Source organism: Euprymna scolopes, chromosome 10, assembly GCF_053919585.1.
Source record: "Euprymna scolopes isolate OS-2025 chromosome 10, ASM5391958v1, whole genome shotgun sequence".
NCBI lineage: Eukaryota > Metazoa > Mollusca > Cephalopoda > Sepiida > Sepiolidae > Euprymna > Euprymna scolopes.
Genome location: NC_136491.1, coordinates 158,879,667 through 158,905,843, shown reverse-complemented (window position 1 = coordinate 158,905,843; position 26,177 = coordinate 158,879,667). Strand labels below are relative to the sequence as shown.

The 26,177-nt window shown below is 33.5% G+C and overlaps 1 protein-coding gene and 1 long non-coding RNA gene across 2 annotated transcripts in view; one reads left to right on the top strand and one right to left on the bottom strand.

Annotated features, from left to right (window-relative positions):
* The window catches only part of LOC145286334 (uncharacterized), a 347,817-nt gene that overhangs the window by 77,981 nt on the left and 243,659 nt on the right, over positions 1-26,177 (bottom strand). The gene's annotated exons all lie outside the window — the stretch shown is intronic.
* The window catches only part of LOC145286333 (neuronal calcium sensor 1-like), a 682,613-nt gene that overhangs the window by 592,400 nt on the left and 64,036 nt on the right, over positions 1-26,177 (top strand). Inside the window, exons 6-7 of the mRNA XM_080135259.1 lie at positions 8,897-8,985; positions 15,196-15,273. Of these exons, the coding sequence (XP_079991385.1) occupies positions 8,897-8,985; positions 15,196-15,273 (167 nt within the window). The remainder of the gene's footprint in view (positions 1-8,896; positions 8,986-15,195; positions 15,274-26,177) is intronic.

Below are 26,177 nucleotides of genomic sequence, written 5' to 3'. Positions count from 1 at the left end.
GTCACATGATTACTTTTAGAGCATGCGGCAATAAGACTAATTTAAATGTCAAACGAATGGTCAATATGATGCGACAAAATCTAAAACAAAATTATAGTCAACATATATATCATCATCGTTGTCGATTTAACATTGGTTTTTAGAAATTGCTTTCCAAACTTACTTATCTTTGCCTAATATATATATATATATATATATATATATATATATATATATATATTTCTTCTTTCTCTCAAATCCATTCTTATCTTCCAATGTTTTCTTTGTCTTTTTCCTGTGAACTGAACCTTCTACCTCAACTGTTCTACATCTCATGCATTCTTTCAACATAACTATATTATTGAAGTCTGTTGATCTATACACCTCTGTCTAGATTTAATCTTCCTCTGAAGTTATCAGATCTAATTCTGTTTTTAAGACTCGCATTACACCGTCATTATATCATATTATTTCTCTTCATAGCAGAACTATTACTCCTCGGCTTTGATACTTAAAAACGTGCTATTTAAAAAGATACAATAAAAAGGTACAAACCAATAAGTACGAAACCAGAAGACCCAAGTTGAATTGAATGTCTAATTCGCTTGGAAGGAAAGGGGGGCATACATCCTAGTTTTCAACACTAGGTTGCACACATGTAAAATATGCAAAAAGCATAGAATGGAATCAAACAAAATGGTTTCTGAAGATTTAGTTAAAAAAATTCTGGCGAATCCTTAATCACGCACTGGTTTGCCACCTTGTAAATAATAAACTTCTTTTTGATCAACAGTATGGATTTAGGCAAGCCCATCTTACTGCAGATATCCTAACTGTAATCTCCGAATGTATATACCATGTACTAGATAAGGCAAGGGAAGCTAAGTCAGTAGCACTAGATATATCTAGGGTCTTTGACAGGGCTTGGCATAATGGTTTTCTCATCAAAATTAAATCATATAGTATTTCTCCATGTATACTTAGTATCATCAAATCCTTAAATAAGAGATAATAAATCCAGGTTGTCCTTGATGGTCATTCATCAAAACAACATGATATAAATGTGGTTGTGCTACAGGGCTCAATCCTTGGACCATTATTATTCCTGCTATTCATAAATAATCCCCACCCCTTGATAAAATTGTAAGATGGGTATATTTATTGACGAAGCAAAGTCAAATGAATGCTAAAATATCACTAAAAGATGAAGGCAAAATTTGTAACTGTATTCTTGAAAATGCTCTTTTCATACCTACATTTAAACAGGACATATTTTCTGTACAGGCAGCCATCAAACAAGGTGCAAATGTAAAGTTTGGCCATAACAAGTCAAAATTGATATACCTAAATGGAACTGTATTTGACATTAAAGAAAATGACCGACTATATTATTTAAAAAGTATTGGTTCCCTTGAAAGCCGCCTATTACAACTTGGAAATCTGGCATAAAATTCTCGGACACTGCAATATTGCTGATATTAAAAAGTTATCAAATGTGGTCGAAATCATGAAAATAATATCTTCAGACGATTTCCCAAATTGTGATGTTTGTGCACAGGGGAAAAAGGGCAAAATATATAAGCAAAGCCTCAGACAAAAAGGCCACGAAAATTCTCTCACTTGTGTACTGTGACTTGGCAGGCCTAATAAGTCTGATGGAAAGAGAAAACTTCTGGTATGCATTAAATTTTGTTAAGGATTATTCAGGTTTGATTGTGGTTTATTTCTTAAAAAACGAATCTAACACTATCCTACCACTAAGAAATATTCAACTGACTTGGTCCCGTACAGCTCGATAAAATGTATTTGTTCGGACAATGGAGCTGAATTTACCAGTAAAGACTTTGAATTTAACCATCGTATTAAACACAGGAAATCAACCCCTTATTCCTCATTTCAAAATGGCACCACTGAAGAGCATGGTGGACCCTTTTCGAAATGGCAAAATGTCTACTTATCAAATCGAAATTAGCCCAAAGTTTATGGACGTATGCTTTAATGGTGGTGGCATATATCAGAAATAGATTGTTCAATAAAAGATTAGGCAAAACCCCATAGGAAACGTTTTGTGGTGTAAAACCCAAATTGACCGAATGTATATATTTGGTTCAAATTACTATGCATTTATAGAAAATATCTGTAAACTAAATATTAAAAGTGAAAAAAGGTATTTTCATACGATAAAAGCAACCCGGCTTATTTAATTTATTTTCCCTGCCAAAACGCCATAAACAAGTTTAATGTGTAAAATTCACTGGCAAATTTAATTTAAAAAATGATGAATCAGTGGACGGAAAACATGAGGAAATATTACCTAGTGTTTTTGTTGATCACAACGAAACTATTAATAATGACAGCAATTGAAGTAAAACTACTGACGTAAATATTAACCCGACATGTCGATACTCGATAAGGGATAAAAAAAAAAAAAACAGATTTCCTTAAAAGTAGATTACTGTTACTCATTGAAAAGTGCACCAGAAAATTATTTTGAGGCGATTAATTCCGAAAATCACCAAGAATAGAAAAAAAGCTATGAAATCCAAATTGGGAGCTTTATCAGAAAATAATACACATAAAATGGTAGCAAAGCCAAGGATACGAATATAATTTCTTCTCACTGGGTTTTCTAAAAAAAATCATGGCTTCTAGAAATGAAACTTTTAAACAAGATTTGTTGCAAAAGATTTTTCCCAAATTTCTGGGGTCAAATACTTTGCCACAATCTCACTGACGACAAACTTTACGACAATTAGAATTTTATTGCAACTTGCTGCTCAATAAAATTTTAAAATACATCAAATGGATGTAAAAATTTTTTATTTAAATGCTCCGATTGACTGTGAGACGTATATTTAACCCCCCCCCCTCCCCCGAGGGATTTAAAATGCAAATTAAAAATTTTGTATGAAAACTGAATAAGTAACCTTATGGTCTTAAACAAAGCGCTCACAATTGGAATCTAACACTCCATAATTATTTAATAAAACAAAAATTCAGGCAGCATCCCATAGACATGTGCATGTATACCAAACATAAATTGTTGATTTTTGTTTTTTGGGTTGACAATATATTACTTGTCTCAAATTGTGACGACACTTTAAAAGATGTTAAGAATAAATTAAATAAAAAATGTAAAATAGCCGATCTTGGACAGTTATTATGCTTCCTTGGTATAAAGTTTACTTGGGAAAATAAAACTATAACAATGAACCGATCGTGGTACATTGACAAAATCCTGCTAAAGTTTGGAATGCAAGATTCCAAACCACGTATAACTCCCATTGAGATTAATATAAATAAGAATATAGAGACTGAAACTTAATAGACGATCGATTATACAGAGAAATTATTGGAAGTCTAAGCTATTTGATGACCCTTACTAGGGCTGATGTATGTTACACTGTAACAAAGCTAAAAGAAATCTCAAAACTCATCGACCGACAATTAAGGACTTACTTCATGCAAAACAAGTCCTTCATTATCTGAAAGGAACCAAGGAACAATCTTTAGTATTTAAAAATTTCACATATCCCTAAATTTAATCAAATTCAAATTGGGGAAACTGAGGACCAAAAAAGTATAATGGGATCCTGTTTTAGACTGTCAAAGACTGGATCTCTGGAAAACTAAAAAACAGATTGTGGACCTTTCTATCTGTGAAGCAGAGTTTGTTGCACTTTCGCACTCGGGGCAAGAAGCAATTTTTCTAAACATCCTTCTAATGTCTATTTTAAAACCAGATCTAAGTAAAAAAAACAGTAATTCATTGTGACAACCAGAGTAGTATTTTATTAGCATATTGATATCAAATATCATTACATAAGAAATAGTCAGTAAAATATCTATTACTCTTAATTATGTAGAATCTGAAAATAATATAGCAGACATTTTTACTAAACTGTTAACAAAGATGAAATTAAAAAAAATTATCGCTGAACTTTTTTTAAATTTAATTTTGAATCTATTTTCAGAAACCGAAAATGAGAATTCAAAACCACAAAAAAAAAAAAGTCTAAATTATCCTGGGTATAACAATAAACTATGACCATTTTTTTTTTTCTTGTCTTCTTAACCAAATTAACAAACTTAAAATATATAATAGAATGTTTCGAGTTTTTGTTTAACAAAAAAAAAGTTATTTTTTTCTTCTTTCTTCAGAAACCACTTTCTTTAGAAAAAAAACCCCACATTGAATTTATATGTATTTAAACAATTGAATTAAAAGTGGCATGGCTTCCTCTTGCAACGTTGTATGTATTTGTATATAAAAAAATGTTAAAAAAAAAAGAGAATCTTAAATAATTAGATTAAAAATAGCTCCCTTTTACACACACACACACATTATACCTATATTATATATATATTGTCTGACCAATGATAATGAAGATAAATTCCAAAAATATATAAAACAAAAAAAAAGGTGGGGAATAAATATTTTTTTGTTTTTATTTTTTACACTATCAAACCAAATTCAGCCTGAAAGTACTTTTTCATTATATCAAAAAAGGAGGGGAGGGGTAAAATATTTTTGATGAGTGGAGGGTATATCTTCCAAAATTTTAACGATGTTATAACTACACATTAAGTCAATCAACCAATGAGAAGCCTCTAATCTAATTATAAAAATATTGGATTCCAGTCAGTTCGCTATCAGTCTCTGTCCTGACATGACTGGATCACTGCGGACTTTATGATTCTTCGTCGATCTAATCCCGCCATCTTTGTTCTAAAGAATTACCCAACACTCGAGATCGTGACTACATTGATTCTTTGCCAATTGGATTTACTATTGCCATCTTTGTTCACCATAATGTCGCAACACTTAATCTAAACAAACATCTCGCTGCCCAACTCCCTGTAGATCTGGTCCCAAATAGCGGCCCCTTAACACCTAGTGGCACTGTGCCTTGTTTGGGATGAAAAAAAGAACAATAAAAAAAAAGAAATAAACACTCGCCATTAGAAAATATTCTAAAGTGACAAATCAAATTGGAAATCGAATGCAAAAAAGACAAAATAATGACGAAACTGATGGTCAGAAGTTGACACTGTCACAGAAAAATTACCATAAAGAGAACGTTCCAGAAAAAATTGGAAGCAACGGACGATTTGAAGGAGAGTAGAGACTGTGACATTTTGGCAGCCTTGTAACTCTTGCTTCCCTTATGTTTTCCTTTCTCCCTCACATGCACTAACAAAATATCGCAGAACTTTAGACGGGTGTTAGACTATGCAGTTGAGTAATTTATTTTATTCACAAGGACAACTTAACAGAAATAATTTCAACTTTGAGAAGTTTTTGCAGCAACTAGAACAAAGCCCCAGAGGTTGAATCTCCTGGAACTGCACAGGACAGTACCTCACACTTCAGCCAACAGAGGGCACATTCAACAATGACCTAGCCTTTAGTATCCTAGGGGCTTGAAGGAAACCTACCGAGTAGTTTTAACATAGTTATAACCTAATTCAATATTAAATGGAAAAAGATGAGCACAGAGTTAGAATCATTATAAAGCTGGTTATGAAGGAAGGGAGTAGAGAAATAATCATCCCAGGATCAACAACCATGATGCATCCAATACCGGAAGTGTGCCAAGTTTGAGTTAGATTTGTTCCACAGAAACACGTTTTGCTTAAGGATGTTGCCAACCTTCATGTGGTCCCTCTCGTTAGTACACATTATCTTTTCAATAAAGAATTCTAACTAGAAAGATATAAGAGAAATGAATGCCAGCAATAATCATCCGGTTCATACAAAATAAATGAAGAATGCTTAGCACTACTTTGAGCTGTTGGATGTCAGCAAGCTGAGTCCAACTTCCAGCAACTTGTTTCATGGCCTGAACCAAAAACTTTTAGCCTTCCAATGATTTAGCCAAAGTTTTCTCAAATGCAGCTTCTGAGTTTCCATAAAGTCTGCGGATCTGGTGTGAATAAAATAAAATTGGCATTTTATAGTTTCTGCATATGCTATTATTAAGCTAGGCTGAGGTCGCTACACATATACAACTTCCTATAAATTGAGGACTTCTGATCATTTTTATAAGCTTTTTTGTGCTGTGTTTGAAAATGGTTTACACCAAGTATACATATTGCAGAAACAAGATATATTTTCTTTATATCTTTATTAGATATGCAAAAGAAAAAAACAATCCATTATACACCAAAGCAAAAAGTTAAAGAACGTTTTATCCAAAACCCAAAATAACAGAAATATCAGTTCACTAAAAAATAATTATCTGCATATATTTTATTCAAGTTATGAATACGACCAGCCACGTTGATCTCCTTTCATTATATACTAGCATGGGTGCCTGGCGTTGCTCGGGTATTTCGAGGTGTATGTTGAGCAAAAAAAAAAAGTGGTCAATTTTTTAAAACTTTGATCCCTATTATGACTCCTTACAATTTATTGTTTTGGGCTCAAATCGAGTTATTAAGTTAGATCCATGTCCAAGGAACCTATATCTAAAATTTCAAGTGTTTAGACCCAATATTGTCGGAGGAGTTTGGTAGAGTTCTCAAAGGTCAAATCGTTGAACTTTGATCCCTTAACGGCCAAATTTCTGGCTGAAAACCGATCACATAGATTTTCCCAAATCTCAGTACCCTGTATATCAAATTTCGAGTCTGTGGACTAAAGACAGAGTTATTGCATAGGGAAATGTACACAGACACACACACACAGACACGTTAACTTTTATAGATATACTAGCATGGGTGCCAGGCGTTGCCCGGGTGTTTGGGGGTGTATGCTTAGCAAAAAAAAAAACAAAAAAAAACGGTCAATTTTTTTAAAACTTTGACCCCTATTATGACCCCTTAAAATTTATTGTGTTGGGATCAAATCCAGTTATTAAGTTAGATCCATGTCCAAGGAACCTATATCTAAAATTTCAAGTGTGTAGACCCAAAATTGTCGGAGGAGTTCGATAGAGTTCTCAAAGGTCAAATCGTTGAACTTTGACCCCTTAATCGCAAAATTTCTGGCTAAAAACCGATCACATCGATTTTCCCAAATCTCAGTACCCTGTATATCAAATTTCGAGTCTGTAGACTAAAAATTTACAGAGTTATTGCGTAGGGAAATGTACAAAGACACATACACAGACACTTTCAATTTTATAGCTATATAATAAATTATTGCAGATCTATATATCTGCAATAATTTATTATATAGCTGCAATAATCATCAGTCAAAACTTAGAGAACTACTCAATCCATTCTGTACCTTTCTATTTATGTTATGAATTATTTATGCATGTAAAGAGCGCAGATGCATGTATACAAATGCGTACAAAATGTGAAATGACGTCACCATATGGATAAAGGAAAAGACTATAAAAAGAATGGGTTCAACAGACAGAAGAGCATGTTCGAGATCATGTTAGAGATGTGGATGATGTTCCAGAGGGCAAAGGTCAGAGAGAAGGATCACAACCACGTGAGAGTAGACTACCATGTATTATTCAGGAAAGTACCCTGAAGTAAATGACAGCTGAGTTATTACTTGTCCTCTGTTCCTTGCGACGTAGACTGCATATAATGTCAGTCCTGTGTGTAAACATGGTGTGTAATGTTACACACATATCTTTTGTCAAATTTGAAGCAAGATAAATTATCCCTTTTAATTTTTATAATTGTATTTTTTTTACTAGGATAACTTAATATTGAATCGACAAAAAGATGTGACACAAGGTTGGGAAAGTGGAATTTGAAAAGCCAGCACTCTAGAGGGACATCATATTGCAGAATATTTTGCATGAGGTATAGTACGAACAAGATGTTAGGGTGTCATAGAAGCGGTAGAACGAATCCCTCTTAGTCTACTGAATTTAATTTCGTTTATAACTTTTTTGTTTATTGTTTATGCAGAAACGAAAGAAAAAAAAACAACTTGACACAAAGAAAAAGAAGTTAAAAACATTTTATCCAAAACCAAAAATTCAAATAATCCATGAAATAATTCAAGGTCTTGAAATTGTAGAAGACAACATAGTGAAGAGGTGTAATGGATACGAACGGAAGAAAATTAAGACGTTTAACAGTGGAATAAGTTATGCAGATTCACCTTTTATTAATATATGTTATTTGATACATTTTTAAAGAAGGTAATTTCCAGAAATACAGGGTGACCCCCAAAAAAACGGGGCCCAACTCGAATTTGGCTCCGTTTCTTAGTGTTTGGTCTGAATGAAATGAAACTTGGATCATAAATAGTTCATTATATTCAAAACATCACATCAAAACACTAGGGTCTTTGGCCTTTTTTCTCCGTTCTACAGCATATGTTTTAGATGGCCTCCATTTAGCTTTTGTCTTTGTTTTTTTTGTGTCACCCTGTATAATATGGTACAGAATTTCAATCAGACCATAATGTGATGTTAAAAGTCTTAAGAAAAGTACATATTTTATTAATAAAAGGTCTATTTGCCTATTTTATTCCACCATTATATATCTTAATTTGCTTCAGTTCATGTCGATCTGTTACACGTATGAATTGTGTAGTCATCTATAAATTACCTTAATGTACTTTGATATGCAATAATTTGCACATCAATGAGGCTTCACTCCCAAAAAGATTTCATAAAAAACCTGAAGTCGAGAGAGAGAGAGAGACAGTCGAGTTCTTGGAACCGAATTGAACAGGTCAGTATTTAGAAGGTCGTACAAACGCTGACAAGAATGCTTTATCTTAATTACACATTCAACAATGCTTGAAGCAAACTACATTAACCTCTTGAGATTGTGTATCATTTAAATTATTCAAAGTACTTTTCTTATCTTGATTGTTATGTTCACAACGTTTTAGCCAATGTAACCTCTGACTTTATCAAGTGCGTCTTTTCAAATCAAACTTCAATCCAAAAAAAAATTTGGAAACCTAAATTTTTTTTTTTTTTTGCTTTTTCAGGGGCTTTCCGGCTCTATGATCTTGACAGTGATGGCTTCATAACACGGGAGGAGTTGCTAGATATTGTAGATGCCATCTACAAGATGGTGGTAAGTTTGAAGTTTTCCTTTCTTTTATTGATGCAGTATTAAAAATCACATTTATTGTTTTCTTATTCATAAGACTAGCCAGATTGCAAGTCGTGGGTTGTTTGAATCCGTACAATTATGCATGCCTCCATAATCACACGTAAACAACAACAAATGTCTCTTGTACTTTTAAATAACAAGTTGAATGGTTAGAAACAATGTTTATTTTCCAGTGACAACACTAACAGCAAAATGGCGTTAGAGTGTGATCAAAATGGCAGAGATATAATGTGTTTTCTTTCCTTCCCGTGGTCACTTCTTATCCCAGTTGTCTGCTGGCTCTCTTTTTATTGGAACGGATGATGTCCGAACATTCCTCCACACCTTTTTTTGTTTATTGTCTGAAATGTTGGTCAGTCTTGCTGACACCAAATACCCGGGAATTCTGCATCATCTATTTTGAACTTTTTTGGCGTTATTGCCGGTGCACCTTGATCTAGGATCCTTGCCCTAACTGACTTTCCTGTGTCCGGCTTCTATTGATGTCATCTTTACAAGTCCGATAGCCAATTATCAGAATTACCTTTGCAATTTGAAACCCCATTCTACTCTGTAACATTATTTTATGAAATCCTGCGTTTGACTTAAAAGTACTGCATGATTAATAAAAACAGACGCATGAAAAGACATTTTCACAAAATACAGAAACTATTACGCTTACCTTTACACCGTTTGTATATATTTGTGAGTACAGGATTCATTCCTAAACTAAATAACTGATCATTATCAATGTTGGAACACAGCTATTAGATGTAAGTTTTGGTAATATGCAGTATATTTAGTTTTAGTTTATGCCTGGGTGCTGAAAGTGGGTGGATGTCCTTCAGGAAATTTCATATACCCATTATCAATTGGTTTTAGACATCAATTGATAAACAGTCTTTGAATTTCAGTTTCTTTTGGAAATTTTGAATGGTTTTATGGGGCATAATATAGGCGTGACTTCCTATTTGAACATTCAAAACAAAATGTCGGCTAGTAAAAACCATTACAGTATAGATTAAATAATAAAGGTCTTAATATAATAAATACTACTTATTCATGACAATTTTAAGTGTGATATTCGTCCAGAACAGGCCTGAATATATTCATGTTTTCCAAATGTATATTTAATTGGTTCACATCGATAATTTGATTTGTTTGAAAAATCAAATAGATCAGATTTCTATTAAATCTGAATTATTAGTAACTAGCAAGCTGACCGACATTGCCTGGTCATAAAATATGCATAAATATTATATTTTAATTAATGCAAATTTCTTATTTATTATAAAACAGAAATACCGTAAGTATTGCACATAATGTTTAATTTCTTTTAAAATAAAATGAAGTAGGAAAAAAAAATGGAAAGAAACTGAGACATGTTCATGTGAGTATTATGTTTTTTGTAAACAGTTCACTTTTTTGTAAGTAAAAAAAAAAAAATACTCGAGTTGAGATCGAAACCAAAACCTAAAGACAGTGAGTCAACTACGCTAGCCATTAGGTCAGTTTGACATGATATTTAAAAACGGTTTTCGAACTTACTTATTCTTAACATAAGGAATCTCATGTGAACCATGTGAAACAGTTGACAAACAGATAAAAATTTTATGGCACCTCCTCCCACGTACTAATCTTTCAATTTTTATCCCTGTGCAGCCGTTTTTTCAGAGGAAAACTGATGAAAATATTTTCACATGTCTGCATATCCTATATACCAAATTTCATGTTTGTAGATCAAAAATTTGTTGAGTATATTGGTTGAGAAGTGTCCTCACACACATATACATTCTCACTTTTATAGATATATTGATTAAACAGCAATTAAGCAACATTCTCTGCATTTTGATTAAGACCCCTTAAGCTTATGTTTTAAATTTTAAGCATTTTCTAGAAACGAAGTCATGTAATGTATTTTGATTAAAATTAGAATGTAAATTCCCCAAACTTCAGAACACCATGGATCCCCTGAGCAGGGCAAAGGTTTTTCATGGAACATTAACAAGATGATTTTTAAAGTAAATATTGATAAACATTAATTTTAAATTTTAGCACTAACTAATGATAATGTTTACACCTATTTTTTGTTTTTTTATTAAAAAATTGTTGCATTGTTGTTAATTTATTTTTTATTTTCTTTTTCCTGAAACTATTTGCACCTGTAGTTATGTATCATAGCTCATTTCAGTAAAAAAAAGAAAAGAAAAGCATTTTGTCTTCCTTAAGAAAGGGCTTCCAGAGTTCCTCAGCCACACTCATGGAGCCTAATTTTTTCATTGAATACTAATCCTATTTTTAAAAATTGTTTTTTTTACTCACCCCACTCCCCCAAACAAGGCATATTGCCACTTGGACGTAAGGGGCTACTAATTGGGGCCATGCCTAAAAAAAATTAAGATGTTGGTTTACATTTGAACTTCTGCATATCAGTACAGTTTGGGAAGCAGGCAACAGGAAGAAAATTCCAAAGTCTAGCTGTTCGAGGGAAGAAGCTGTTTGAGTAGAAAACTTTTTGACATTTAGGGACATCAACAGTGAATCCCTACATTTAAGCCAGATTAGACCAGTAGTTCCCAAGAAAACTTGTAGAGTAAATATGGTATTGTGGCGACTAATCCCTATTAATACCTAACTGTGCATCGAACGGATAGGTTCATTTTTTTTTTTTTTTTACACACAGTGATCACCACTTATCAAGGCCCGGAAGCCACTCAGGGATAAGGGTTATTGCAAGTACATTACGTTAGTGTGGAGATTTGATGAAGTGTTTACTTAAGAGGGCAGTTCATTAGGAATTTGTTAACGTTGGACTTGAAGACATCCAAGTTGTAGTCCAGTGGGAAGCAGGCAGACGGAACAGAGTTCTACAGGCGTGCAGTTCTAAGAAAGAAGCTTTATTCATGGAATCCGCGTTTTGATTTAGGCACAGATATAGAGTGGGGGAAATTTTTCACAGTGAATTCAGCTAGATGGGTGTTTTTTGTGAAAGATTGGCGAGGGGGGACCAGAGATTGGAGTTCAGACGAGCACCTGCCATGGAAATAATGATAAAAACATACAACATTTTAGCCAAATCAGCTCAATAGTTTCTGAGAAAAAGTGGGGCAGACAAAAAGAAATATAGATGTGTGTACATTTCGTTTGTAACAAAACATTCTAAAATCTTTATAGTTTTAAATTTGTCTACATTATTGCATTTAATCTTGCAGTGGCTAAATAAGTCTTCTCGTACACAAAACACTAATTCCGTTCATAAACAAAAATGATAAAATCTTTGTTCTACAAAAACAAATCAGGAAATCTTTTACTAGCGTTGCTTGTATCTTAATATTTCTTCTAAGTTTATGGAATGTACACCCTTGTGTGCCAAATGCTATAAGAGGCACATATGTCGGACATTTTAAGAATGGCAGCACATCTGGTCGCAATTGTAAGAATTAATGACTTCTAAGAAATTTGCTAACTTCTATTTTCAATCTATCTCACCTGACAAAAAATTATTTATAAGAAATCTGTTCTCACTTTATGAAGTTATTTTTGCCACAAATAAAAAAAAAAAATAAAAAAGCCAAACATTTAAAACAATTGTAGTATATGAAGTTTTTACAAAATGCTAACTCGGCACATTTGACAAAATCATTTCTAAAATTAATCTATGGTATTATCTATATATCTATAAAAGTGAGAGTGTGTGTGTATGTTTGTGATGACACTTCTTAACCAATATACTTAACGAATTTTTGATCTACAGTCTTGAAATTTGTTATATAGGATATTCAGACATTTGAAATTTTTAAAAATAAGTTTTCATCCAGAAAAACGACTATAAATGGGTCAAAAATGAAAAATTGGTACATGAGGGGTCATCAGATTTTTATCTGTTTGTCAACTGTTTCAGGAATGCATATGCATGAATGGTTTACATGACAGATGACTTATGTTAAGAATAAATAGTTTTGAAAACAGTTTTTAAATAATCTGTCAAGCTGGTCAAATGGTTATCGTAGTTGATTCATGGTCTTTAGGTTTTGGTTTCGATTTCAGCTTAGGTATTTGTTTTTGCTTACAACAAGTGAACTGTTTAGAATAAACATAATACTTGCATGCGCATGCATATTTTATGACCGGGCAACGCCAGGCAACATGCTAGTATGTCATAAACTCAGGACTAAAAAAATGACTAGATATCAAAATAAAACCTGATAAACACTGAAAATATGTTTGCTGATGTACTTACTCATATTTCGTTTAATAAACACCATGAATGGAGTGAGGGGGGGGGTACACACGCATGCATGTCGTTGGCAAGATGCCAAATGCTATAAGATGCACAAACGCACGGCATTCAAAGAGTAGCAATACATCTGACGTCAATCTTGACAGTTGACAACACATTTCTTGGCACACTTCACGTTCTTGCAATACTTTCAGCTGACAGGAAACTGTCTAAGCTGACAGTCAATAAGCATTATTTTCTAGTTTTTGTTAACGCACGATTAATTTATATTTAATAGTTTTTTGTTAACCCATAAGTAAATAATATTTTATAATTTAATTATTAATTAATTACAAAATCTGACATTGTTTTTTAAAAATCCAATGTGGTATGAAAGTGTATTAAACTTAAATCATAGATTTTATCATATTGTAAGTTTACATTTCTTTTCTTCCCTCTCGCCTAGTTATCGTTGTGTGCTTAGACATTTTAAAATATTACGACTGGATTCGTAGTTAATGTCCCATTGTCCCGAAGAATAACTCTCCGACTCCAGTTCCATAAGTCAACACTTAAAATGACTGCCCACACTTAGTATTTAGGAAGGTTATGGGTGAAAACATAAAAATCTTACGCAATAATTCCATCATAAAACGACTAAAAATTCTAGGGGCTTTATAAAATGAAACGTCCAACAATAAATGATATTAACTACATACATACACTATTAAAATTAAATTTTCCAATTTTATATTCAAAAAATATTAATAACGTAAAGTTCATTTAGATAGCTCAATAGTGCAATACTAGAGCTATAAATAATTTGATGAAAGTGCACTGGGGGACTACCCGAAGACATATGTCAAAAATTTAAACTTTACGTTTTATTCAGTTTTATTAATAAAAAAACTTACCATTAATTAAAACTATGTTTGTTTTTTTTTTGCTCTTTGTAAATCGATTCTGAATAAAAACTTCATTCCATTAACTACATTTGTAAATACATTCATGTGGTTCTTACTACGTGCAATACCAAACAACATTAAGAATAGTTTAGAGTTTTATTATTCTAAAGAAAATATAAAATTATGCAAATTTATGAAAAAGAAAACAGACTTTTTCTGAATTAAAATTAATATTACAACTAAAATTCATTTTTAAATCTATTTAAAAAAATTTTTTTTTCTTACTTATCTCACTCAGCCTTCTTTCAATCAACATTTCGCCACTGATGCAATCTCAGGCTACAGTTAAGAGTTAATAAACCTCTAAAGTATTGATGCAATTTATCAAAACTGCAATTAATTATATGACTTATAAATATATGTAAAGCAAATATGAATACCAGTTCACGTTCTTTATGTTTTTAAAAAAGAAACAATCTGGCTATCACACTTTTATTAATTATTATTGAATAAAGCCTCTTTTAGCGTGAATAATTCTGGGCAGAGCCGGGTTGGGACAACCAGTTACGAATTAAAAAGAATGAATTTGAAGATAATTATGCAGCTTAAGTTTCATCTTTTTATAAGACATCCAAATGATTGAAAATTAATAATCGTCTTTGATTACTCAATTTTAACAGGCTAAAGATTGGCGAGGGGAGACCAGAGATTGGAGTTCAGACAAGCACCTGCCATAATTAAATCTTTATTAATTAGTCATGGAATTTATGAGTCCTGCTTGTTCCAGTTGAAGAATATGTCTACATTTTCTGTTCTAGTGCTTCTAGACCAGGTTACCTGAAAATAGTTTTTTTTCTTCTTTCCCATTGCAAAACTTAAAATTATATTGTGCAAAAAAGAAAAAAATCTACAAAACAACCAAACTAAACACCATGAACAAACATTTGAAGATCTAACAAAAATGACCGGATTTGGCATTAAATAATCCAAAAAAATGCTGCTAAACAACCAAACCATTTTCCATTTGTTTTATTATTTTTGCTGGAATCATTTTTTTTTTTTTTTTAGGGCAACATGGTGAAGTTACCCGAGGAAGAGAATACGCCTGAAAAACGAGTTAATAAGATATTTGAAATAATGGATAAGGTGAGAAAAATTTGGTGAACATTTTTTCTTATTTGATAAGATTCTCATTTGATTTTAAATGTTTGTATTTTTCTATTCTGCCTTGCAATTTCACACTCCAAACAAAAAAGGGATATTCTTAAAAAAAAACTAATCTTCGCTTACACTTATTTCTGATGACTTTCTTCAAGAATTCAACTTTCTTGTGCAAAGAACCAGAAAGCTTCACATCATCCTTATTATACAGAAAAAGCAAAACATGAAAATAAGAATAAAGATTTTTTTTCAAAAGGCGATATGCAGTAGCTTGAATAATATATATATATATATATATATATATATATATATATAGATATATAGATATATATATATATATATATATAGAGAGAGAGAGAGAGAGAGAGAGACAAATTTACAAGGTTACGACACTGGACTTGCTAATGTTTCGGATAGATGTGGAGAAGGCACGCTCCAAATTCCGGACCCATATCGAGATGGTGATTGAGGCTGAAGGTAGCTACATAACTGAAGAATAAGAAACCTCTGTATAAAGAAAGAGAACTTTCTTATTCTTCATCTGAGAACTGGCTTACTTCTGGGGAAGACAAACTTTTTTTTTAAATCACCTGATGAGGACTTATGGTTTTAACATACCATATGTCCTAAACATTAGCGTGTCCAGTGTCGTGAACTTGTAAATTTGTATATATTAATAAAAATATATCTTGTTCTTCTTTTATTGAGCACTCTTAATAACATTGTTAAGTTCATGGGGTTTCTCTCTTTAATACCTTTAACTTGGTATATATATACCCCTGCTCAGGTGCATGCTATCATAAAAAACCTTGACACCTCAAAAGCATGTGGACCCGATCTTATCCCAGCTGTGCTATTAAAAAAGTGCTCAGCCGAAGTAGCTCCAGTTCTCTCCAAACTCTACAACAAATGTCTTAATGAAGCTTGCTTTCCGGGCTGTTGGAAAACTGCTTCTGTTGTACCAGTATTCAAGAATTCTGGCGAAAGGACAGACCCATCAAATTATCGCCCCATTAGCCTCCTCCCACTTTTTGCCAAAATATTTGAGACCATAATTAACCATGCTCTAGTCCATCATCTTACAGATGCTAAACTACTGACTGACAAACAATATGGATTTAGACAAGCCCGTTCCACAGCAGACATCCTCACTGTGATCTCTGAACGTATATACCATTCACTGGACAAAGCGGGTGAGGGCAGAGCGGTAGCTCTAGATATATCTAAGGCTTTTGACAGGGTATGGCATGAGGGTCTCCTCAGTAAAATCAGATCATACGGTATCACTGGTAGAATACTTAACATAATTAAATCCTTCTTAGATAAGAGAAAAATCCAGGTTGTCCTCGACGGTCGTACATCTAAACAATATGATATAAATGCGGGGGTGCCCCAGGGTTCTATCCTTGGACCTCTATTGTTCCTGATATTCATAAATGACCTCCCCGACAACATTGCCTCTGAGATGGGTATGTATGCTGATGACACTACACTCTATGGCAGACACGACAGGAAGACGAATGAACACATTTCTAAAGAAATGGCAGAAACACTAGAGGAAGACCTCCAATCTGTAGTGGAATGGGGACAAAAGTGGTTGGTTGCGTTCAATGCTGCCAAGACTAAACTAGTTTCATACCACCCATAGCAATGGCCAACGACTCTTTATCTGAGAGTCCATCTTTCAAACTCCTTGGCCTAACGTTCACAGGAAACATGAGTTGGAACAATTACATTGAAGGCATTGCCAGGGCCGCTGCAAGAAAGGTAGGCTCTCTCTACCGTGCTAGAAAACTACTAACACCCGAAAGTATCCTGTACCTCTATAAGGCCACCATTCGCCCATGTATGGAGTATTGCTGCCACATCTGGGCTGGTGCATCTGCTACTAGTCTCTCGCTCCTTGACAAGGTTCAAAAGAGAGTCGCAAATCTGATAGGCCCTAAACTGGCATCTAAGCTTCAGCCTCTGTCCCATCGATGAAATGTTGCATCTCTCTGCCTTTTCTACAAGTATTTTAGTGGTGAATGCTCTGACGAACTGCAATCACTTGTGCCCCCACGACGTGAGCACCCTCGACAAATCCGACAGGCTGCTAAATCCCACCCCCACACTATAGAGATCCCTAGATGTAAAAGATCTTTTTACTCCAATAGTTTCTTCCCCAGAACCGCAAGACTCTGGAATTCCATTCCAGGTCCCTGCTTCCCCAACAGTACTGACGTGCAGAAGTTCAAGTGTAACGTGAACCGACACCTTGCTGCCCAAATCCCTACATAGTACCCCAGTAGTTGCTGCCCCTTATAGTAGCCCCCTACACCAAAGTGGAAATTTGCCTTGTTTGGGGTGAAAATGTAATAAAAAAAAAAATTAAAAAAAATATATATATATATATATATATATATATATATATATATATTGTATTTTGTGTATAAAAAGTTGTTAGATGGGATATCTAAAATGGTCCTAATTATCGGGCTTGAAACCGACGGTACCAATGATTTATCTCATCTAACAACTTTCTGTACACAAAATACAAACTATAAATACGCTCTTATTTTTCGGATTTTCCTTTTAATTGAGCACTCTGCTGGATTTCTTTTTCCAAAAAAAAATAATCATAAATATATATATATATATATATTTTAGTTGTGAACATTCTAAAGCCAAATATATATTTATTTTTCATTCATAATATTTTTTTTTGAATGGTGGAAAAAAACCCAAACAACTCAGAGACAGTTGATATGTTCCTCAAAAAAAAAAAATAACATTCAGATCTATTCTTTTCCCTTGAATCAAAAAGGATACAAGTTGATTAAAAGAAATGAAAATCCTTAAAAATCATAAAAATTTATTAAAAAATGCATTGGAACCTTTCTGAAGAAAAAGCTGTAGGGATATAACATTTAAAGTGCCATATTGAATTCTTTCTAATTATATGGTTAGGAATTTTAGGTTCAAAACTAAAGGCAGATATTATTTATAATATATTAATAAAGGTTCATAATTTTTAATAATTTTTTTTTTTTACATGGAGTTCACCACTTATCAAGGCCCAATGGCCACTCGGGGATAAGGGTTATTGTGTGTACAGTAATCAAAGGGATAGTGTAGCAATAGTATTGGAGAATTGATAAGGTGTCATTACTTAAGGGAGTGGTTCATCAGGAATTTGTTTGTGTTGGACTTGAAGACATCCAGGTTGAAGTCAGGAGGGAAACAGGCAAGCGGAACAGAGTTCCTCAGGCGTGCAGTTCTAAGAAAGAAGCTTTGTTCATGGAATCTACGTTTTGATTTAGGCATAGATAAGGAGTGAGGAAAATTATTGATGGTGGTTTCAATTAGTCGGGTGTTTTTTGAGAAAGATTGGCGAGGGGGGACCAGAGAATGGAGCTCAGACGAGCACTTGCCATGGAAATAACGATAGAACAAAGACAGGCTCGCTACATCTCTTCTGTGGGAAAAAGGTTGCAGAGAAGATAAAAGGGCATCCCCACCAAGCCACGAAGTCTATTTTGTACTCTGTCAAGGTAGGATAGGCTGTTTTTAGCAGCTTCTGCCCAGATGTGGCAGTAGTACTCCATCCTTGGACATACTTGGCTTTTATATAGATAGAGAATTGCATCAGTAGTGAGATATCTTCTGGAGCGGTAGAAGGATCCCACCATTTTCCCAGCGACCTTGGTAACAGACTTGATGTATGCGTTCTATTTAAGATCAGGAGTAAAGGTCAAACCCAGAAGCTTATCAAATCATGGGGCCTCCTCTAGACGAGAGCCATCCATTTCAATTGATGCCAGATGGGGATCAGAGCTTTTATGATGTAGATAGGAGCTTGGTCTTAGATGAATTAAAAGTAACCAGCCACCTCTTTCCCCACTGTACCACATGCTCAAGATCAGAGGAGAGAGAATCAGAGAGAACATCATCATTTACAGCCTTTGATGTGTTGCCATAGATGGTCGTGTCATCAGCATAGATGTCAACGAAAGATCTTAGTATGTGTTTTGGGAGATCATTGATGTAGATCAGGAAGAGAGTTGGGCCCAGTATGGACCCCTGAGGGACTCCAGCATTAATACTGTGGGCCTCTGATTTCTGGCCATCAACCACTACTCTTATGAGCCTATCAGAGAGAAATGATTTAATGATCAAGAAAACATTTCCAGCTGGAAATCTTGTGTAGTAGGCCTTTATGCCAAACCTTATCGAAGGCCTTTGATATGTCAAGAGCAATTGCCCTAGAAATGAAGCCTTTGTTGAGAGATTCGCTAATCCTATGAGATATAACTGTTAGCACATCTGCTGTAGATCTAGCAGAACGGAAACCATATTGCGTGAATTAACAATCCAAGTCTAACAAACTAACTGAAATCACTGATCACTAACTTAATAATAAAAAAAATGTATTTTAAAACTGAAATGGTTATATGAATCCCTTTTCCGAAAATATTAAGATTTTAATTAATCAGTTCCAAGCAAACAAATTAATTTACTAATTCATGGTTAGCTTCCCATAAATTCAATATTTTCCCTTTCAAGCGTTAAATCATAACAACTAAATCTGTCTAGAGTTGCGTTCCCTACATCTTTTAAAATTCAGGTTAAAATCCTAGTATTTACATAATTTTAAATCTGAAATATTCCCATATCAATACACTTCCATTAGAATCTGCATTACATTCTTATTCAATAGGAATAACTTAAACTAATTATATGATAGGAATGTTAACCATATATTCAAACACTACCGTGTTTGAATATATGGTTGAGTGGCAGTTTTAGTCATTTAGAACTGCTTTAAAACTTCACCACTCACTCATTTTTCAACCAAATTTCAAACAAATATTACAGTTTATAGATCACCTTAGCTATATTGTGAAAATATTTTTTCAATTTTCGTTCGGTAAAACAAAAGTTATGATGAATTTACTAGTGTCCAAAATCGTAAGGAGGTGAGCAACGTTTTTTATGACTGGTTTCCATAGCAACTATGCCGCTTCAGTGACTATTGTTGCTACCAATTCACTGCTGTCGCGAAAAGTGAAGTAACAAGTGAAACAGAATGAAAGGGAGATAATTGGGGGATTTTATTGAAAACAGATGAGTGCCTTGTATTGTTATTACATATGTGTAGTTTATTTTATGTTTATGGGGCAAAAAATGAGACCGAAATTAAGCAAAGAACAAATAAATTTACTAAAAGTCTGGAAAAGTCATGGATTACAATAGAAAAATGCAAGCATGAAAAATAATGTGGTTAAGCTTAAACATGGAAAAGTAAAGGACTAGTTGTTAAAATTGGAAAAAAAGGGCCAGATATTCTAGTAAAAAATATAATAAATTTATAACTTAAAATATTGCAGCATTAAGAATTTTTTTAAAAATTCAATTTATAACATTATATAATCAATTCTTAATACTGCAATATTTTAAGTTATAAATTTATTATATTTTTGATTAGAATAATCACTAAAATACTACTTTCCATTGAAAATACTTCTGATTTCGGTTTGTAGCAAGTCATCATGATTCGATTAAACATGTCATCTAGGAAATAAGCCGATAATACTAGCATATTTACTAATTTAAAACAAAGTTTTGCTTTAGATTTCAAGCGTAATACTAAACTAATTTTAATGACAAAACGTCTAGCATGTCATAATCTGAAATCTATTTTCATCGCCTATATACATATTTTTTATATCTTGTATACATATATATTTTTTATATCTTATTATATATATATTTTTTATATCTTATTATATATATATTTCGAAATCCTATTTTTAAAAGAAATTGTCATCTAATCTTCACGCATATCTAGAAGAATTATTTAAAAATCACAATATTTAAAATATGTGCACGGAATGATTGTGTTTATTAAAGAAAATAGTTTTGCTTTACCTTAAGGGGGAAATGCCAATAGAATCTATGTGGAATTGTTAGAAAACAGAGCCAATAATGCCTATATATAATTGTTAGAGAAAAAAAAAAGGGCCAATGTAATCTATATGCGACTGTCATTCAATCTGCAAATTATTTTTCCCTCCCCCATTTGTTTCAAGGTTTCTTTCTCTCTTTGTTATTATCAAACACTGGTTGTGATGCTCATGTTGACACTAATTAAAGTGTAACGTGCGTAATGAACAGATGTCTGTTACTCGTGTTACACTTATTAACTTATTTTAAGGATACGCCATATGGAAATATTGATGACACTACATTAACGTTGCATATCATATCTAAGAAATTTTGCTTAAACAATTTTACATTATATAAAAATAATAGAATTGATATTAAATTCTAATTGCTTAGCATATTGCTGCTGCAAAATAAATGTTAATAAAGACCTTTCGATAAAAAAAATGCTTATTTATTTTTATTTAAATAAAACAGTAAGTGTATGCATGTGTGTGCGAAAATATTTAACCAATAAACTCTTAAACTATTGGTCATACGACACTGAAATTAACAGGAAATAGTAACCAAACACCAACGATGGTTTATAATCTTTGTTTGGATGAATAACATATACAGAAATATATCGGCAAGTTGAAATACAAAATGTTCATTTAAGCTTGCCGGCATATTTATATTACTTTTGTGCATGTGCAAATTCATACATAGTTTAATTTGAAATCTTTTTTTATCTATTTGTCGATAGCTCAAACAGTAGGGAACATGTCTAAAACGCTAAATGTTTTGGTTTTGATTCTAGCTGATGGCACTCAAGTCATTTTTTTAACTCTTGAAATCAGTCCTCTATATTGGATATAATATAAGTTATTCATTAGAGAATTGACTTTGTAACAATACGAAATCCACATGAATTACTATTAAAGCATAAAATAGTCTTTAGGATATTTTTAAGGTAGAATGCTTCCTGGGTCATGTGTGTGATCGCGATAAATTCTGCTTCACACGTAGATAGAGATACGATCTGTTGCTTTTTAGATTTCCATGAAATAATAGACCCATTTTCTGAGAGTCTCAAACAATATCCAGATATACTTTTTCGATCTTCGTCGTTTCCCCAATCTGAATCCGAAAACCCTTCTAATTTTACTATTTAGAAAATCAAGAAATCCCCTAACTTCTGTTCTTTAGTTCCTTTTAAATAACGCAGGACTTGTTTAGCTCTGTTTAACTCCTTCATTGTCGGTCGTGATAATTTTTGTGACAGTTTTGTTACTGTATAGCATATTTTGGGTCTGGTCGCAGTCATTAAGCATACAAGACTACCTATAATTTTGCGGTATTGTTTATCATTTATTATTTCAGATTCTGTGTGTATATTTTTATTAATATCATTTTCGACCGGTGTAGAGCATTTCTTGCACTCTCCCATTCTAAATTTTAATAGTATTTTATCGATGTATCTCGATTGATTCATCGTAACAAGTCCTTTGCTTTGAGTAAATTCTATCCCCAAAAAACAGGATATTTTGTCAAGATCGGTCATTTTGAATTTTTTACTAAATTTTTTCTTAACATCAGTTAACATTATGTCACAATTCGATGCGATTAAAATATCATCGACCCACTAAACCAAAATCAGTAGTTTATCGTCTTCGTGTTGGGTATACAGCACATTGTCTGAATTGTTGTTTAATAATATAATCATGAAATACTGTATTCCAACACTGAGCATTCTTGTTAAGTCGCCACACGCTATTTTTATATTATTTTTAAATGATTTCTAATTTTTGTTATGTATAATTGAATATAAAAATATATATTTATTTTTGAGAAGAACAAACACAAGGGACTTCCCCATTATAAAAAAATAGGAGGGATGTTGCAATATTTTTGATATCATAATGGGGTATGATCCCACACAGTCGGGCGATTCTATTTATAAACGATGCTGCTAGGAACTGACGAATCGAATTAATTCACGTTCTGCTACCAACCAATCAGAAACCAGAATTGCTCCATAAATATTAAACCTTTTCTGTAGCAAAAAAGTGCTCAGCCGAAGTAGCTCCAGTTCTCTCCAAACTCTACAACAAATGCCTTAATGAATCTTGCTTTCCGGGCTGTTGGAAAACTGCTTCTGTGGTACCAGTATTCAAAAATTCTGGCGAAAGAACTGACCCATTAAATTATTGCCCTATTAGCCTCCTCCCACTTTTTGCCAAAATATTTGAAGCCTTAATTAACCATGCTCTAGTCCAGCACCTTACAGATGCTAAACTTCTGACCGACCAATGATATGGATTTAGACAAGCCCGTTCCACGGCAGACATCCTCACTGTAATCTCTGAACGCATATACCACTCACTGGACAAAGCGGGAGAGGGCAGAGCGGTAGCTCTCGATATAACTAAGGCTTTTGACAGGGTATGGCATGAGGGTCTCCTCAGGAAGATTAGATCTTACGGTATCACTGGTAGAATACTTAACATAATTAAATCCTTCTTAGTTAAGAGAAAAATCCAGGTTGTCCTCGACGGTCGTACATCTAAACAATATGATATAAATGCGGGAGTGCCCCAGGGATCTATCCTTGGACCTCCCCGACAAAATTGCCTCTGAGATGGGTATATATGCTGATGACACCACACTCTATAGCAGGCACGACAGGAAAACAAATGAACATATATCTAAAGTAATGGCAGAAACACTAGAGGATGACCTCCAATCAGTAGTGGAATGGGGACAAAAATGGATGGTCACGTTCAATGCCGCCAAGACAAAACTGGTTTCATTCAATAATTACAAGAAACCTTCTCTACCACCTATAGCAATGGCCAACGACTCTTTATCTGAGAGTACGTCTCTCAAGCTCCTTGGCCTAACGTTCACAGGAAACATGAGTTGGAACAATTACATCGAGGGCATTGCCAGGGCCGCTGCGAGGAAGGTGGGCTCTCTCTACCATGCTAGAAAACTTCTAACACCCGAAAGTATCCTGTACCTCTATAAGGCCACTATTCGCCCATGTATGGAGTATTGCTGTCATATTTGGGCTGGTGCATCGGCTACTAGTCTCTCGCTCTTTGACAGGGTTCAAAAGAGAGTCGCAAATCTGATAGGCCCTAAACTGGCATCTAAGCTTCAACCTCTGTCCCATCGTCGAAACGTTGCATCCCTCTGCCTGTTCTACAAGTATTATAATGGTGAATGCTCTGAAGAACTGCAAGCACTTGTGCCCCCACGACGTAAACACCCTCGACAAACCCGACAAGCTGCAAAATCCCACCCCCACACTGTAGAGATCCGTAGATGTAAAAGATCTTTCTACTCCAGTAGTTTCTTCCCCAGAACTGCTAGACTTTGGAATTCCATTCCAGGTCACTGCTTCCCCAACTGTACTGACATGCATAAGTTCAAGTGCAACGTGAACCAACATCTCGCTGCCCTAATCCCTACATAGTACCCCAGTAGATGTTTCCCCTGATAGTAGCCCCCTACACCAAAGTGGCAATGTGTCTTGTTTGTGGTGAAAATGTAATAATAAAAAAAAAATTTTGCATGTTTTTTCCGTCTCGACACCGTAAGAATATTTTGCTCTGTGGAACTGTCTGCTGCAAACAAGTCACCTCTCAGGACTTGTGTGTAACAACAAACCATCGGAAACTGTTCTGTCTACTGCAAACCAGTCACCTCTCAAAACTTGTTTAGAACAACGAACCATCGGAAACTGTTCTGAAACTAAACATGGCTTACACGTCTAGATTTTACGACCGGGAAAGGCCGGACGTTGACTGCTAGGTAAAGAATATAAAGCTGCTTGGAAATATGGGAATATGGTTACGTAGATAACAATATGGCGGATCCAGATATTGAAGATAATAATTCTTCCTCATAAAAAATGGTTTTCTCTTCAAGACCAAATACATTCTAATTTACTAATAAAGAATTAGCCAATTAAAATTCAAAGTGATCATTTTGTTTTTTTAGATGGAATAAAAATATTGCAACATCTATTGTCGGCTCTTTGCATTCTCGATCTTTTCACTGATAAAGTAGATAATTAAGATGTTAGTTTGTAAGATTAAAACAATAGCCAGATGATAGCTATTTGTAAGGACGAGTCAGAAGAAACTGGATGTTCAAGTGCATCTCCCTAGCTACCGTCCGAAGCAACGCCGTGTCTATTATGATGTCATCCTGCAACGTCTAAGACTTCTCGCTTGTATTTCTTGTTTCTACATAACATACGGAGTTTTTCTTTTTTTTGTTTTATAATTGATCAATTGTTTATAGAAGTAAATTTTTTTGATTCATGAAAACAAAATATGGCATGAAACAGATTAACAGGATATAATTAGATGAATCTATAGAAAACATTGAACCAATTAAAAACTAAAAAGATCTAATATATAAACGGCAGTTGTCCGTGTGCATGTTCAGCTAAAAGTTCAAAACTACTAAACAAATAACCATCAAGTTGTGATTGTTTTGACTGGCGTTGACCCGGATATATACTATCTTGGATCAATTAAAAACTAAAGATATTTTATACATACAATGATGAATATTATCCCTATAATATGACAAAGAAATTAATAATATATGCAAATCATTAGAAATCAAGTCAAGATGTTAAATTTTAAAAAGAAAATGAAATTAAAAAATTGAAAATACATCTAAAAGTAATTTTAATGAGTTTTGAGTAGAACAAAAAATATTTTACAATAGTTGAAATTCTAAACAAATTTATTAAAAAAAGGCAAATTTTAATCATTTGTTAAGTGGAATGTGAAAAGTCTTAATCATTTTATTTATGAAATCACTTGAGTTTTTAAATTAGTTCAGGGAAATAAATAAGATTTCTGTTTTTCTCTATATTTATCTCATTATATAATCGTCTTCATCTGATTTTGTTCCATGAATTTTTTTTCCATGAATGCTAATTATGTTGTTTCTGAAGGATG